This window comes from Poecilia formosa, unplaced genomic scaffold, assembly GCF_000485575.1.
Source record: "Poecilia formosa unplaced genomic scaffold, Poecilia_formosa-5.1.2 Scaffold180, whole genome shotgun sequence".
Classification (NCBI taxonomy): domain Eukaryota; kingdom Metazoa; phylum Chordata; class Actinopteri; order Cyprinodontiformes; family Poeciliidae; genus Poecilia; species Poecilia formosa.
In genome coordinates, this window is record NW_006800119.1 from 657,400 (window position 1) to 674,929 (window position 17,530).

Genomic DNA, 17,530 nt, shown 5'->3' on the forward strand with positions numbered 1-17,530 from the left:
CCCTCAAGCTCCCAGGCCTCTGTTAGAGGACCCGAGCTCAGGGGATGAAAGAGACCACCCGCGGAGGGTGAGAAGGGAAGTGCTAAACTGCCACCGGGGGTAAATTGTGGGTTCAGTGTTTCATCCAAGGGCTACAAATGAACAACCTCAGACAATCTTGGGATTATTCATCAACCCACCAGGACAGTTGTCATTTCCTCCTATGTGAACTTTGGCTGCTGCTGCTTTCAGGTTTGTTCCCTGCTCTTTGCTTCCTCTTTGTTCTTACATGCCGGCCTCGTCTTGCTGTCTGTGATGTTCATGTTCTTTTGTACATTTTTAGATTTCACTAAATCAAGAGGATTTATTATCATTATACATTATTCCTGGCAGTGACTGAGCAGTATTTTTACACCATTGTTACATTTAATAATGATCCGTAAGTTGTAGCAGTTGTAAGCCTTTAGTATTTGTGAATTTGTTAACTGTGGCGCAGAGATGCAGCAAACACGTTGCTGACTTTAACAAGTCCGATTAGGTGATATTCCTGTCCACCAGAGGGCAGTATCGCTCCTCTTCTGGTTGGCGGTTCACTTTCTCCTCTTTGTTGAGTCAGACGTGTCGGTATGACTGACTTCTAATGTAAATATGTATGCAGGGTCTCTGCTTGTATTTTTCTACAAATATGATATCCTCATAGTATAGAATGACGAAAGAAATGAGCAAAAATGACCCAGTCATTGTATAATCATACACATCTTTACATCACACTGTCATATTTGCTCATTTTCATCGTCATGTTATCCTGTGTCATTCTTAACACCATACTGTTATTTTTGCCCATTTTCAATTATGTATACTCAGTGTACATATGAGTATACTGAGTATATATACTCAGTATACTCATGATCAAATTGATCAAAAAAATCTCATAGTTATGTCATTTTTGCTGATTTTCAATGTCAGTGTAACGTCATTTTTTTGTCATTTATTTTAGTATGTAAAAGAATTAGCAAAAATTACTGAAAACTTTTATTAATTTTAGAGTCAAAAATTCAAATTTCCTGGAGAAGTAAAAAAAAAAAGACTGGTATAGTAAAAAAAGAGAATATATATATGACTCAGTATGTCATATTTTTGCTTGTTGAAAACGTTCAACTCTTCAGTTGATTCAGCTGTTTTGGAGTAACCAAACTAACCAGATTAATCTAAAAAAAAAAGAAAAAAAAAAAGAATGTCCGAGTTGTTTTGGCAGATATGTACTCCTTTAGTCTCTATCTGCAATGCCCCTCATATAACATTTTACTTTAATTTATGGTGGCTGGATAGAAACAGAAGAAGTGACCCTCCTCCAACCTGAACATGAAGCCATCATGACACACAGAGAGTTCAGCTCCTCTGAAGCTACGCTAACAGTTTGGGTGGCTGCATAGCTTTGCACAACGGCCAGGAAACAGGGGAAAGCTCCACAGAGGCTTCCTAATTCAACCCCAGAGGTTCCAGGCTCTGCATTCTTATTCCGATTCAAGTATCCTGGAAAAGTGTCACCGAACGGCCCTGCTGGGACTTCGCGCCCCACAATCACGGCTGCTGAGTCTACGCTAATTGAGTGAGCGCGACACAGATGCTCCCTTTCTGGCTGGAGGGAGGGAGCAGAGTTCCCCACTTTTCTCCAGAAATAATCCTGATTGGTTTAAAAAGATGCACTGTATGAAGTGGAGAAACAACAGGACCCAAACAAAGAGACAGAATCGATTTTTATTACTGTTAAAGTCATCAAGTCAGTCAAGGAGTACATTACAGAGCTTTACAAAAAAGAAAATGCAGGACGGGAGCGGCGGGCGACCGCCGGTTCCTGGCAGAAACACCACATGAACAGTAACATCTGTTGGAGCATGAACACAGACAAAGAGTAAAACGTGTTGGGGGGGGGAAAGCAGTGCTTCAGAGTGTAACAGTGTTTATTTAACATCAAACACATTCGACCTGCTAACAAATGAAATATTTCTCTGATATTTCTCTGATTCAGCCTCTAAGGGATTATTTACCTGGCAAATATATTCACCACCTCCATCCTGGGAACTTATTCAGATTTTGTCACATTTCAGCCTTAAGATGGGTTTTTATGAGTCAGACTGACATAAAGTGTGTAATAGTTGTGAAGTTGTCATAAAATGTTCTTTGAACACCTCTGAGGCTTGTTGTTAGCTGAGAAAACTGTGAAGATGTTTAACCCAGAAAGGTCCACTGTTGTGATATTACATCATCTATATATTTTAACAAAAAAAATAAACAACTAACAAATGTTTACTTTTCTTCTGTTTTTTTCCCTCCTAAACCTAGAGATTGAACCCTACAATGTTTCATAAAACCTTACAAAAGCAAAAATACTTTTCAGAAAACATATTTTCATCTCTAGCGTACTCCTACAAAACCATTTTCAAGGTTCTTCTATGTTTTTCTACATCTAGATCTTCCAGGGTTAAAACCAGAGAAGCAGCCGATAGGCCCCTTGGTGACTTTGGAGGAGCTGCACAGGTCTACAGCTCAGGTGGGAGGTTGAGAAGACTTAAAAATACACTTTAAGTGTGGAAAGAAGAAAGAGACAAATAATCCCGTTTGAAATTTGTGACGCGCCACGGGGAAACCAGGGACAAGTCACCAGAGCAGAAGCAGAACAAAAACCCAACATAAAAATACTTACATTTCTAAGAAAATAATGATTTTCGTTTTACTGCTAAATCATAAATAACCCATCCTCTACTTTAAAAAGCAGCTTCAGAGATATTAAAATGGTCAAATTTGTGTTTGGATTCAGAGTAAATCTGAGCTGTTTTGGAGTAAGCAAACAGCTGATTAACATACCGGGCATAATTGGGTATTCACACGTTTTCGGTTTCGGCCAATAAGATGAAAATTGAAGTTATTTACAAATTCACAAAGTGTGGAATCGATGCTTTCCAATAATGTTCCTGTCAAAACGCCTCCAAGGAGATTTGTTCCTGGTTTTATTGTGGTCAGTCACATTCGTCAAAGGCCGTGTAGAGGTCACAGCAAACATGGAGGGATGTGTCTCCATGGGTCACCGATGATGATTAACAGTTTTCCTGCAACGTTACGTTGTTTAGCAGCTATTAGCATGTACACGAGATTGATTGACAGCGCTAAGACCTTCCTCCGGGCTCTGATTGGTTGTTTTTGTCTGGGGAGGAGGAGGTTGATTTTTTTTCTTTGTCAAAGATTATCTGTCTCATAACATACTGCCATGGCATAATTTTTGTGAGTTCTTAGAAAATCCATTAAGTTTGAGTGAAGGTTAGGTATTTTGAGGACAACAAATGACAAAAAAAAAAAAGAAAAAATTCTCTCTATGTCTAATAAAGCACAATAAAGATTCTGATTTGATGTGAGAAAAAGTGAAAAAGTTAATGGGGTTTGAATATGTTTGCAAGGAACTGTTAGCATAACAAAATACACGGTGACATAATGACCAATCAGATTCAATACAATAAAAAAAGATGTTAAATAAACTGTAACTTGAGTATCTATCATTTAAAGCTAATAATAAGAACAGTAGCCTGTTTAATTCAAAATTTACATTTTCATCAAAATTCAGATGTATGTACTCTTTGAACAATCAAAGTGACTGTGTGTGTGCATGTGTGTGTGTATGTTTGTTTCTAATACCTTGTGAGGACCAGTTTCCTGACACATACAACATTGTGGGGACACACTGCTCCTTGTGGGGACCGAAGCTGTTTTTGGGGCAGGGGGCAGATTTAGGACTAAGGTGTGAATTGAGTTTTGGTTAGGACAGGGATAAGATTTAGGCTGTAGAAATGAATGGAAGTCAATGGAAAGTCCCCACAAAGTTAGCCATGCAAACATGCATGCGTCTCTGTGTGTGTGTGTCATCACCTATTGGATATAAATGAAGAAATCTGATCATTGTACTGACAGGCTGCTCTCTTTCTGTGGCCGATGGGGGGAAAAAACATTTTCAGTGTGTGTCAGAACAGGCCACCCACACAGCCACCTACACACACACACACACACACACACACACACACACACACACACACACACACACACACACACACACACACACACACACACACACACACACACACACACACACGGACGCACATTTATCTGACATCAACCTTATGCCAGAGGCTGTGTGTGTCGGTGACGGTGCTGACAGTCGGGGAGGGCCACAGACTTCTGCTAAAGGTTATGTGGACTGGATCGAAAATGACACAAAGAATCACAGTTTCTGCAGCCAGTCAGATATTGCTCCTTTTTTTTATTCTCTTTGTGGTGTGATCACAGAGATCTGGACCTGTTGCTCTGTATTATTAATGCTTGACTGCACTAAAGACAGGAAAACATGGTTCTTATTACTGTTCATCAAGAATAAACTGAAAATAAGTTGAAATAAACTAAACACACAGTGTCCCTCACAAGTTAATAAGTACCCATTGTAAAGATAAAATATCACATGGGCAAATTTATATATATAAAAAAACCATTTGAAAATAAATAAGAAAAACTAAGAGAAAAAATATTGGAAAACAAATAAACAAATGAAATTAAAAAGAAAAATGTTAGAAAATAAATACATCTAAACAAAGAAAACTACACAAAAATAAATGTTACTAAAATTAATTTTAAAAAACAATTGGGAAATAAATAAAATTAGGACAAAATCATATCACCAACATATAAATAAAAACGGAAAAAAACATTAGAAAATAAATTAATTAAATTTAAAGAAAAAATAGAAAATAAGTAAATTACATTTTCTACAATTATTGAACTTCTCTCTTATTAAAACAAAGAAAGAAATAGAAAATAAACAAACTAATAAGTAAATAAAATTGAAGAAACAAAAAGAAAACAGAGAGAGAGAAAACGTATGTGTATATATATGTATATATATTTTTTTTACACAATGTTTTTAACAAAAGCACAGGTCTCTCACTCATTGGTGGTTAAAGAGGTGGACAAAAATATCCCAAGATCACCGTTAGAGAATTAGAGAGACATTTTTATAAGCAAAATGTTAAATATAAAACCGGTGGCTTCCACTAAATACCTAAAGGTGGGTCATGTTCAGCAGGACAAAGTGTTAAAATGTGGCCTGGTCAACCCAGAAATGGTTCAACACACATAAAGTCTTCACAGTTCACCCCACATCACTGTCGGGTGAGCTGAGGAGAAGAGATCACACTGAAGGAACATCTCTCTCCGTCTGTGTCGGCCTTTGAAATGTGAAAAACACTCCGAACCATCCGGTTGGAGCTGCAGAAAGTCTGCGAAATGCTGCGGCAATGCTAATTACGTATTTTTATTTAAGGCTTTTTGCACACCTTTACCAGGACTACCATAAGTGGGAGGGCACTGTAGATAAAACAAAAATGATAATAAAGTGAGACAAATAAAAAGAAAAACCTCAATGAAAAAACCCTTCCCTCACATTCACCTGGTTAATGCTTTTTTTTATTATTATTATGTTTTTTTTAAAGAAATTATTTTACAGTTTCAGCCAAATATTAAGACATGTGCGGCTTTTTTTATACAGCATCAGAGCACAAATGTCAGGATCAAGTAAAAGCAACGAGGCAAGCGGAGATCTGGCAGAAGAAAAACGGCTGACATCGGCTTATTGAAGGCGTCAGGATGTGGCGAGTTCAGGAAAACAAACAGCTACTGATCATTTTGATGCCAAAGAACTGCTATGCATTAGGAACCGTGCTGGTCCTGCTGTGACCACATGGGGGCGGTAATGTGCCACAGCGCGCTCTATGGATGAAGCTTTCGCGGTAGACGGAGTCGGCAACAACGTAGCTCTCTCTACGAAGTGGGAAACGATGCATGCTGTTCTTAGCTACTTCTACAAAGGTCTCTATGTACAGGCTCTTTACATTTAACAGCCAGGAGATTCTTTCCTGAGCACGGGAGCAAAGGAAACATGGTGTCTGTGTGCTTATATGCGAAGCTGCCTTGTTCAAAGGTACAGAACCGGTTTAAGAACTCGCAGCTGCCAGTCTGAGCTTCCGGTGCTCAGTGGACAATAACAGGAAGTGAAGACGCTGAAGGAATAGACAGGTACAAGCATTTCTCATTTGGAAGGAAAGCACACATTATGCCATGAAGAAATATTCACACCCTTTGATCATTTTCTCCAATTGGAAACAAGTGGAGCTAAACTGTGACCAATAAGTTTGTTTGATATTTTTTTCCCAACTTGAAAAAAATGTATTTGAAAACTGAAAACAAAGTTTTGAACATGAAAAAAAAAATGCTTTTGGAACTGACAAAAAAGTTCAAAATTACTTTTCAGATTAAATATTTTTATCTGTCAATTTCAATTATTATTATTATTATTATTATTATTATTATTATTATTTAAACCAACTTTATGGCCCCAATATAGCTCCATACAAACACAAGTTGGGATTTTGTTTGGGATTTCATGGAGCAGAAAAAATTACATCATCAATAGAAAGTTCAGACTACACAAGGCTTAAAACTGGAGCCAAATTCAAGTTTCAGCAAAAAAATGACCCTCAACATAGTCAGAGCTACGAGAGTAGTTCAGAACAAAGCGTATCCATGTGTTTGAATGGTCTAGTCAAAGTACAAACCTGTATCCAATTAAGAATCAGCTGAACTGAATGTTGACAGATGCTCTTTAGTCAGGCTGACTGAGCTTTAGCAGATTTTCGATGTAGATATTTTGAAAGCCATAATCACTTAGTAATGCATTATTTCACTCTGATTTATCAAATAAAATCTACTGCAATTTGTGATGATGAGGATCTGGAACGGTTCGAGGGTAAGGATGTTTTTCCAGGTGCAGTACCTTCCTCCGTGTGTGTTGTTGATTAGTACGGTGGCCTACAGGGGACCGTTTCTGCAATTGCCCCCTTGTTGGCTTATTAAGCGCTAATCAAAATCAGTTTTAGTACAACGTCACTCATTTATTTACACTCAATACGATTTGTAATGGCAGGCTTTAGGTGTGAGCCAACGGCTAGACAGATGAACCTGTTTGACTCTCTGAAGCTCAAGTTTGAGACAGATTTGATTATTTAACAAGAAAGCGCTATACAGGTTAGAAAAAACAGAAAGGCAGCACTCAGGGAAGGTAGCACACAGCCTTCATGAGATGATGCTAATGCTGCAACTGAGGAAGAAGCAGAGTCAGTGTCACCATGCTAGCAGCTAATGTACAGTGTGCAGGAGGAGAGTTCGCACCGGGCCGGTACCGTGAGGGGAAAAGGGGGTTGTGGGCGGGGCTTTAACCCTGCTCATCCGTCGCCTCGCCCGCCGTGTGAAGCGCAGCGGAAGCTTCGCCGTTGCAGCGTGACGTGGGCTCAGCCGCCTGCGGCTGCGGCTCCTCGGCTGGGGCCACCGCCGCCTGTTGGCTCTTCTCCTCTCCGGCGGCGTCAGGAGCGCCGTTGGGCCCGGCCGCAGACGGAGGCGCTGAGGGGTTGGCGGAGATCTGGGGAGCCGTGGGGTCGGCAGCTGCTGCGGGGACGGCGGGCTTCGAGTCGCTCTGCTCAGGCGCTCTTAGTCTCTTCATGATGGTGGTGACTCGCACAGCTTTCTGTAAGAGGAAGAATGGGAATTTTAACACACACATATATATATATATATATATATATATATATATATATATATATATATATATATATATATTTTATTTTTATTTTTTTCCATGTCCTGTCCGACATTGTGGCACTCAGAGTGTCAAAGTTAGGCCCAACAGATTTACTTTCATAAACAGAGCATTATGGCTTTTGCCACGATACTCCACTTAATATACATACATAAAACTTTGTCAGAAATTGCTTGGAGTTTATGTCAAGTGTAACAGACACGAAGATGGAAAAGAAAGAGAGAAAGGTCAGGAAAGGCTTGAAGGGAAATGAGACATGCATAGAGGAGAGGAAGAAGAGAACACAAGTCAGCACCTTATTAGTCTGACTCTAAACCTGCAGAAAGAGAGAAAAGAAAACAGAGAAACCATAGCAACAAACAACATGTGGATAAGCAGGTCCTCCAGAGTCACCAGGAACCTCTTAGCTCTCTGTGCCGCTCCAGTTAAGGACGGCCATGTCCTCTGAAGAGAGCTGCTATCTTTGGGTAGGATTAGAGTAAATGGAGCTCAAGACAAATGAGCACTGCTGACTTCTTTTTGTAAAATATGTCCTTTCCTTTTTATGGAAGAAAATTAGGGCCAAATAAAAATATATATGTATTCTGACTTTTTCTCAGAATTCTGACTTTAATCTTCTGAGAAAAAAGTCAGAAATTTGAGGAAAAAAAGTATGATTTTTTTTTACCTCCATCAGTGGTCCTGATCATCTTCCGTACCCTTCCTTGCCACTTTGTTTTGCTCGTTCAAATAAAACTCCAGTATCACTGTAATTTGTGGCTGCAATGTGACAAAATGTGGAAACTTTAAAGCAGTGGTACGGAAGCTACGACAAGGTGCCATTACAATCTTTTTCTTTAAATTCACAGCAACGAGAAGTGAGACCTGAAATGCCTTCAGCTTGAGGAGGAAGAGAACAAAAGGGCTCACCTTCCATTTAGCTCTGGCAAAGTTCTTTTCTATCTGTGCACACACATTTTCCTTGATGTTCTTATCTGAAGCCGCGCCACCCGAGATCCTGCAGAGGAAAGAGGAGGATATGAAACGACCAGCTATACTCACACCAAAAATAAGTTGCAGATTGCTAATGCTCTTTCAGAAATATGAGGGATATTTTAGTCCTTTTCTTTCGGTGCAGTCCTAGAAGATTGTGATATTACTAAAGAGTAAAGTTCGTTGGAAATGCCTCTCCAGTACAACTAGTAACAAGCGACAATCTGTCAAAATTGTTCAGGATAATTTATCTTCTTTCTTATTTAAATATTTTTGTTTTGTTTGTTTAAATACCCCTGAGACGTTTTTTAATCACGTTTAGTACACTCAGTTCCCGGCACTCTGATTTAGTCTGCACCATATATCAAAAAGTCCTCCACCTACCATTCATGGTTTATGGCCTCCTGGGCCGTCAGCCTCTGGTCTTGATCCACCTCCATCAAACGAGCAACTAGGTTCTTAGCTGTCAGAGAGAAGTCACAAGGAAGGAAACGCAACGAGAAGAAGGGTTTTACTTCCTGACGGCATGACAACACAACCGTAACCACTTTGAAAAGTCAACAGGAAGGAAGGCAGGTGGGTTCCTTCTGGAGTGTGTGAAGTGTGTGTGTAAGAAGCTGCCACTGAGAATACCCGAATCGGAGATTTCATCCCAGTACGGAGAGTCGAACTCGTAATCACCCGCCAGGATTTTTCGGAACAGGTTCTTGTCGTGGTTTTCGTAATCATCGTCATCACTTTCATCGTAGAACGGAGGGTTGCCTGACAGACTGTGGCAATAAAAATAAAAAATTAAAAACAGTGGGGGTCATTAAATCTTTATAAGACATGCCGACCACATTTGAGAACGTCACTGTAGAGAGGCACCGATCAGGCCAGTACTGATTTTCCTATTTATTAGTTCATGTGTGTGATTTTATATTGTTATCATGTTCGAAATAAATAAAATAAATACATTTCTTTTTTATGCCTGATCTACTAATTCTGATGTAAAAAAAAAAAGTATTGTACTCCAAGAACATAAAAATGGTTGAAACAGGTTGCTTGACAGAGGTGAGAATTATAAATACAACTGAGAATTTCAAGACTTTTTCCATTTATGCCTCGAATCTAAGGTCCAAAATTAGACTTAAATTTATTTCACATGCAGCTTTGCATTTGGGAAAATAAATACATTTCAGCCTGCATGCCTGTCCACACAAATGAACCTCTTTGCATCGTGTCTATTTGTTAACAGGAAGTTGTGGTTGGTTTGAAGCAAACCGATTGGCTGACAGGTTTCAGCTCCGTGCTACACTGCCCCCTATGGGTTTGGCATATTTAAAACAACACTCAGGGAAGGCTTTGTTTGGGTTCATGTGGATGAAAACTTTTCTGAAACTGATTCCGAGCACATGAAATTATTTCTTCTCAACAATATGGCGGATATATTTGTTTTCAGAAATACCCAGCTTTGTGTGAGCAAGAACTTAGATAATCAGACCTATTAGATTTAGGTCTAAAATGAGGAGTTTGTTTCTTGTAAAAAAAAAAAAAAATGAGTCAGGCAGTAAAAAGAAGTATCAAAGAAGAAAAAAAAAATCTTATTTGCATTTTATGAAGAAAAATACCAGATCACCAGATTTCTATACTAGTAGTTGATGTGTTTATTGAACAAAAATAATATAAGTAATTGGTTTTGAAGCATGTAACGATTGGGGTAAAAACACACATTTTCCTGTATTTGTACTACAGATGACTAATTAGAGATGATTCTGATGACTTACAGGATGTACATGATGACACCTATGGCCCAGCAGTCCACAGGCCGGCCATACCGCTGTCTGCCGACCACTTCAGGAGCTGAACAGGAGAAACACAAACATCATCACTGACCCAGAACCTCGTGCCACATTATGTCATATCTGATTCACCACGTTTCATAATCTCACCCAGGTACTCTGGTGTCCCACAGGGGTCCTTGATCAGCCCGTTCTCCAGCTTGGCCAGGTGGAAGTCACTGATGACGATTTTGGAGTGCTTTAGACGGTTGTAGTACACCAAGTTCTCCAACTGTGGGAAATGACAAAAAGTCACACGCTTACTATATTTAACAATTAAAATTAATATTTTTTGCGGAGAATCTGAGTAAGTCAATGACAGAAAAAAAAAAATCTGTTTTAATTTGTACTTCATTATAATTCAACTTTGAAACAAAACCTTTTAATATTCCAATATGTACAAGAAACACTTAGAATCCGTCAGATCTGCACAACATCCACGGCTTTGCTCACAATCCTTTCAGACTATGAACTCATTTTCAGACTGTGCTTGAACAGTGGTCTTAGCTCTGTCAATCACCTTAGTGTATGCACTGCTCATAGCCTCCCCCTCGCTCTCTGCTAGGCTAAGCTACAGCTAGCCTGTTGTGAGTGCTAAGACTAGTTATAGTGACCACAGATGATGTCAGATAAACAGTTTTCCTGTAACATTAAGATGAGAATGTGCATACACGAGTGTGATTGACAGCACTAAGTCCCGCCCCTGGCTCTGATTGGTTGTTTCTGGTCGGGAGCGGTTTGTTTCTTCAGACGGTAATAACAGCTCAGGGAGGAGATCGATCTGTTCAAATTATCTGTCTCATGTTATAATATCACAACATGGTGACAGCTTTAACAAATAACAAGACATTATTCCCGTACTACCAGTGAAATAATCTGGCTGTGGAATAAAAATGTTATCAGCAATATTAAGGAATTATTGACTTAAAGCAAGCTCCTATATGTTGCTAAAAAGTTATTTGTAGGTTTGTTTAGTCTAATTTCAAGTGTACAAAGATATATGCAGTAGAAACCAAACCAAAAAGATACTTGGTTTGGTTTAGTGGTTTTGCAGTGTTGCTGCTGAGCTGTGCTACCTTCAGGTTCCTGTGAACGATGTGCAGGGAGTGCAGGTAGGCCACGGCCTCCAGGACCTGCCGCACCACGTTGCTGGTGTCCCGCTCTGAGTAGTAGCCCTGGTCCAGGATCCAGTCGAACACCTCTCTGCCTGTCGCGCTGTGGAGAGGTGGGTAGAAAAAGAAACAAATAAAAAGTTCGTTCATTTATGCAAGCTAGCTACATTGTGTTTTACATTTCTTTTTCTGTTTTCTTCAGCTCATTTGCCACAAAATCAAACAAATAAATGTGACAGAAGCTCCCTGTAATCTAGAGAACTCAGAAAAACTGACTTCAGCTACAAGAAAGTATTTCTGTCTTTCTAAGAACGGAGAAGCGTCCACGGGGTGAGAGTGATAATTACCATTTCCCCATGGATGACTCTTGTTTGCTGAATTTTCAGCATAACCAAAAATCCCTCAGGTCTTCTCAGTGGGAAACATTCATTTCCACATTTAGAATTTCCATAGAAATGCACCCAAATTCCCAAAACCGGGGAGAAGAAGAGAACGGAGCGACCGGAGCGATCGGATCTGAATACCAAATGATGCGGAGCCAAGAGCCGCTCTCAGAATCCGCTCGGGCCCCGAGCAACACCGGCCCGTTCCCCCAGGAGCGCTCCATCTACAGAAGCGGCTCGATGGGGGTAGAGATGAGCTGGAAGCCTTTCATTCCCCCCATCAGACGTCTACACTCACAGCTCCAGGAAGAGGAAGTACTCCTTTTTGGTCTCGAAGACGTCAACCAGCTGGAGGATGTTGGGATGCTTCACCCTGAGGAAGGCAGAAGGCAGGGAGAGAGCAATGTCATTCCATGAGCCAAAGCAGCAAGGCGAGGAAACCGCAGGTCAAAAATGTCATTTACAACGTTTATTATTCAGCAGTAATGTGTCGTTGATCTCACTGGCACCAAGCAGATCAACAGCGCCTGCACTACAGAGAGCAAACGGGATAAAAAGTCGTGTATTTCTCTGCCACCTCTTCGGAGGTGACAAACGGTTTCCTTCTTGAGCAGCAGAAGGAGATTTAGAAGGACAGCGGCTGAGTCCTGAACGATCTGCTTACTGCCAATTTCTATCAATCAGTCCCACCAGTTTCTTGAGAATTATCATGGACATTCATGCAAAATCAATAAATCCCCCCACTTAATTGGGAGTTTATTGCATATTTTTCTGAAAAATTGTCAAAAACTTTCTTACTTGTACTAAACAGCTGCCTCAGCCTTAATCAATGTCAAATGATAGTCTATAATCTATATAGCCAGTAATAAAAAGTCATATTTACCATAATAAATAAGTGCAGATATCGCAAATATTTACAAATTACGGTACTACCACAAACACTTTGATTTTTATTGCAAAAAATCTAAAAGTATCACAAAATCCTGGAGGGACTGAAAATATGTTCAATAATGTTTTAATTTTAAGAATTCATTGATATTTTAAGAGTTTGTGAACAGGTTTTATCAATACATTCTGCCACAACCGTCCCTTTAAGAGCTTTCATGATCTGGATTTGACCCAAAATGAAAATGAATTTGACACCCTGATCTAGAGGTTGTTTTAGTCCAACTCATTCAATCGAACCAATCCCTGCAACTCGGCTTAAAAAATAAATAAATAAAAAAAATCTAAACTTTTTTCATTTCTCGCATGTATAAATTTATGCGCCGCTTGGATTTTATTAAACAACTTAAAAGTGAGATCTCTGACAACAACAATATTAGATACTTCTAGCTTTTTAAAATATTGTTACAATTGATTGTCTACTTCAAGATGAATGTGTTCTTTTTTTACTGGATGATTTATTTATTTTTTGCTTTATTTAATTTTTTTCTAAATGGTACAGACTACTTTTTCTTTCAAAATAAAAGACTTTCAAAGGTGATGCAGAATCAGTTATTTTAGGTCGCAGGAATGACGTAAAAAAAACCCAAAACAAAACAAAAACAAAAAACTGCAACATCCTGGATGGACCGATTAATAATATCCAGCTATGTGTTCCCAAAGTTTCCAGAAAGAGAAAATAACACACTTATCTCTCTATCAGCAACAAATAGCTCAATAAGATTATGTTAAAGCAGGATTTACTGAAAGCCACATAATCAGAAAAACCGATTTAGAGAGAGCAAAAAAAAAGTTTGGGTGCTAACGTTTTCAATTTGAGCTGCTTCTTTCTATTCACGTTTTATTATCTTGCTTAAAAATGCTATTTAAAAAAGAAAAAAAAAAAACGGCTTAACACTGTTAACACAACTCACATCTTCAAGATGAGGATCTCATTTTTGGCAGCCTTCCGGACTTTCCTCCCGTCTTTCTTCAGGAACTTCTTGCATGTGTACATTTTCATGGTGGCTTTGTCCTTGGCCCTAAAGATCTCACAGAACTCCTCCCTGAAAAGAAGTGCTTGGTGGTAAAAAAGCTCCGTTCAGGTCTCCAGATCACAATAAGGCAGACGTAAAGATACTCACGATTTAACAATCTGACCCAGGTCATATTTATCCGTCACGTCCGAAGGATTGTGGTATTCCTTCTTTTCCCCAACCGTTAAACAGCCAAATGGCATGGCCACGCCCGACCTGGGAACGACAGGGAGAGAGACGGGAAAACTTCAGAGCCTCCAACTCACTGTGATACTTTAGATGGTGACTTTGCAAAAAAGAAAAACAGTGATTTTTTTCTTTTCTTTTATGCTGAGGATGCATCATAGGCCACCGGAGGCAGTTTTAATGCAGCATTTTGTCCCATTTAACTTTCTGTAGCCAAGCTTTCCACAATCCTGTAATATTAAAAAAGAAAGAGAAAAAAAAAACACAAGAAGATATCGACTTCAATGCCTCAGCTCTGCGCCGTCATCTTTTCCTCAAAGCGATAGCCTGACAAATTTCTCTCTGTGGGTAGACAGCGAGAAAAGTCGGGGAGTGGAAACCGCGAGAAAGCATTCTTCTGTTTCTATTACTGCATTTCTAAACAACCAAGAGCAATACAAGTATGGGAAAAGAGAAGAAGATATTCATCAGTTAGAAATCAGTGAACTGCTGCTGCAGTTCATTGAAATTTCTTCCCAGACTCTCGTTTGTGCGGCGCTCTCTGAGGTGTTCTCCTGAAGGAATGCGGGCGGCTCACTGAATGCATTTTCACTGATTCATACCTTCATCCTAATCTTGTCTTTGTCGGCCATTCTGTTGCTCTGCTTGGGATCATTGTTCTGTTTGTGACCCAGTTTAAGCTTCCTGGAGTTGACTCTTGGAAACTTTAGCCTCCAGAGGAGTTGATGATCCAAATCAAATCCTTTCTCTTAACTGACCTTGAACATCTCACTTGCTAACTGAGGTCTGGACCCAGACCGTGGTTATTCTTCAACCAGCCAGGCAAATTCTCTTTCTACGCAATTCCACTCAATTCTCATCTCCCGTCAGAGCTCCGTCTTGGATTTATGGGAAGTGAACAGATCCACTCGGTCTGTGTTGATCCTTGGGTTTTAACAAAAGTCTAATTTTGGATGCTTATCTGCGGCGCATGTAGTTTCCGGTAAGCTTCATAGCGTGACTTCCTTCACGGTTGAATACAACGCAGGCAAATGATTGGGTAAAATCAGATCCAATCATTTAAAAAATAAATACTAATATCTCTCAAACGCTGCACAGTTTGAGAGATAGTGAAGCATCCGATGCTTCACTGATAAGCATCGGATTGCTGAAGATATTTGTATGTAAAGCAAAGCAGCGCTGAAAAACTTCAGCACAGCAGATTTTCCTAGAGGGCATTTGGGGTAAAAAAAAAAATACATATATATACATTTTTGAGAAGTGCAGCATAATGTGCAAGCGTGGCGATCTGTTCCCGGCAGCTCCGCAGCATCACGTCCTAATCCAATCTGGATGAACGAGGCTCAGCGAAGGAAAGCGCTCGGGCCGGAGCAAGGCGACTGTTCCCTCCGTTTACCTTCTCTTTCTCAGATGAGGCCTGACTCTGCGTTGTGCAGCCACAGAGCGAGAGGCTGACCTGTCATTAGTAAACTGAGTGTTTCTTTGGTTCAGCTGTACATCAGACAATTCAGCTCAAGCTGAGGGATAAATAGAGGGGAATCTGAGCAGATGTGGCAGCTGTAGAAACCATGCACTATAGAAATACAGGGGTGGATGTACAGGGATGTGGGGCCCTGGGCTGGAGACTGTTTTGGTGCCTTTTGCGCAAAAAAATGTTGCTTTTGCCAGCAACTCCATGTTGTTCCCCCCAAAATAAAATTACTATAACTTTATTATTTTTAAACACTCGAGTATTGATTATATTCAGAAAAATTCCAAAGTATTATTAGCGCTTAATCATATGTCAAATGAAGAGCCCACTGCACCGAACCCCTTTGAAAACCTCCTGATTATTCCACCAAATAGTGATTTCTGAACTCTTCCTGAGTTAAAACATCAGTATTGTTGTTTCTAAATGAACATGAACTTGTTTTCTTTGCATTATTTGAGGTCTGAAAGCACTGCAACCTTTTAATTGTCTGGAAAATAAATACAAAATTTTTGCTTGAATTTCGGAGGCATGTCAGTAGTTCATAGAATAACACAACAATGTTCATTTTACTCAAACATATGTCTATAAAAAGTAAAACCATATAAACTGATAATTTAAGTGTTTTCCTAATTTCTTTCCAGAGATGTATAGAAAGTACAATGTTTGCAAAACTCAAATTCATAAAAAAATGTAATAAAAAAAAATAACCCCCAAAAAACATAACTGAGTCCCTGGGCCAAACTTCCACAAAACCCCCCATTGTTCGGAGCTTGGGAAGGATAAATTAAATGTTTGTTATAATTCTACCAATATTAAAGAACTGTATGCAAACCTAAGAGTTTAAGAGTTTTTTTTTAAAGTTTTTATGTTATTTGATCGATGCTGTTTTATTTCCTCAGAGAAAAAGGTTCTGTATCTTTTTCAGCGGTGATGTGAACGTTTGGTTCCAACTACAGTACACAGAGCTAAAAAATGAAAGCTGCTGGACTGCAGAAAAGCAAAAACAGATTTGAGGTCGAGTCAAGTCAGGTTTATTTGCGTAGCTATTTCGAGAGCTTTTGTCCTTTTAGAAATTCTTCCTGCTTCTCTGAGCTTCCTTTACAGGGTAACAGCGATCGTGTAAAGTTAAAGAGAAACATTCTCATGTTCAATAAAGCGCTCAAAGCCGCTCTTTATTTATTTATTTTATTTATTATACACAGAGCTCGTTGGAAGCTGTGCAATATGTGAACATTTTGCGGTAGCGGCCATGTCATGTAGTGGAGGCAGGATAATGGCTCCATTTAAAGACACCACCATCAGCAACATTAGAGCACTAAGTTCTGATTGCTATCCCCCCTTTGGAGTGCCAGTCAATGACTTGTAATGCGTTGAGGCAGAGAGTATGACCGGGTCAACCTGTGGGGGCGGCTCGGTCCCCCAGACTGCATCCCCATCTGGTCTCCACGGGAACAGTGAGGCCGTAGGGCTCAGAAAACGATGGTGGGGAAATGTTTGGGGCTCCTTCTTCTTTTCTGACATCGGGTTGGAAGCTCTTGAATTGCTTAGCAATGTTTAGGATTAGAGTAAATGCAGCGCAAAATATGCGCTGTCAAGATTTTTTTTTCAAGCAGCGGTGAGGGGGATTAGTTTACCTGCAGCGGTGGTATGATATGGAAATGCATCTCATAGGAATAAATTGTTTTGGGTGGTAAGCCTCTATGCGAAGACGCAACCAGCTCCATTAATCCGATGGAATAAAGTCCTCCAGAACAGGTGGAGGTGTTTTCAGAGGCAGGTTCTGGTTGCACAAGATTCACTACATCCACGGTTCTCAAGCTGTGGTTCACCAGGCGCAGGTGGTACTTGGGACAGTGGCGGGTCCAGACAAAATTATCCGAGGGGGCTGGGTTAAGGCCTGTGCCTTTTTTTTATGGAGGTAAGGAATATAATACAAAAAAAACAACAAAAAAAAACAGG

At 39.8% G+C, this 17,530-nt stretch overlaps 1 protein-coding gene across 1 annotated transcript in view; it reads right to left on the reverse strand.

The window, feature by feature from the left end:
* Positions 1 to 6,356: 6,356 nt before the first annotated feature.
* Positions 6,357 to 17,530, reverse strand: part of camkvb (CaM kinase-like vesicle-associated b) — a 44,976-nt gene continuing 33,802 nt past the window's right edge. The window contains exons 2-11 of the mRNA XM_007565608.2: positions 14,023 to 14,130; positions 13,813 to 13,944; positions 12,252 to 12,326; positions 11,535 to 11,673; positions 10,570 to 10,690; positions 10,405 to 10,480; positions 9,272 to 9,408; positions 9,023 to 9,101; positions 8,576 to 8,663; positions 6,357 to 7,594 (exon numbers count right to left, since the gene is read on the reverse strand). Coding sequence (XP_007565670.1) covers positions 7,286 to 7,594; positions 8,576 to 8,663; positions 9,023 to 9,101; positions 9,272 to 9,408; positions 10,405 to 10,480; positions 10,570 to 10,690; positions 11,535 to 11,673; positions 12,252 to 12,326; positions 13,813 to 13,944; positions 14,023 to 14,117 — 1,251 coding nt within the window. The 5' untranslated portion in view covers positions 14,118 to 14,130 and the 3' untranslated portion in view covers positions 6,357 to 7,285. The remainder of the gene's footprint in view (positions 7,595 to 8,575; positions 8,664 to 9,022; positions 9,102 to 9,271; positions 9,409 to 10,404; positions 10,481 to 10,569; positions 10,691 to 11,534; positions 11,674 to 12,251; positions 12,327 to 13,812; positions 13,945 to 14,022; positions 14,131 to 17,530) is intronic.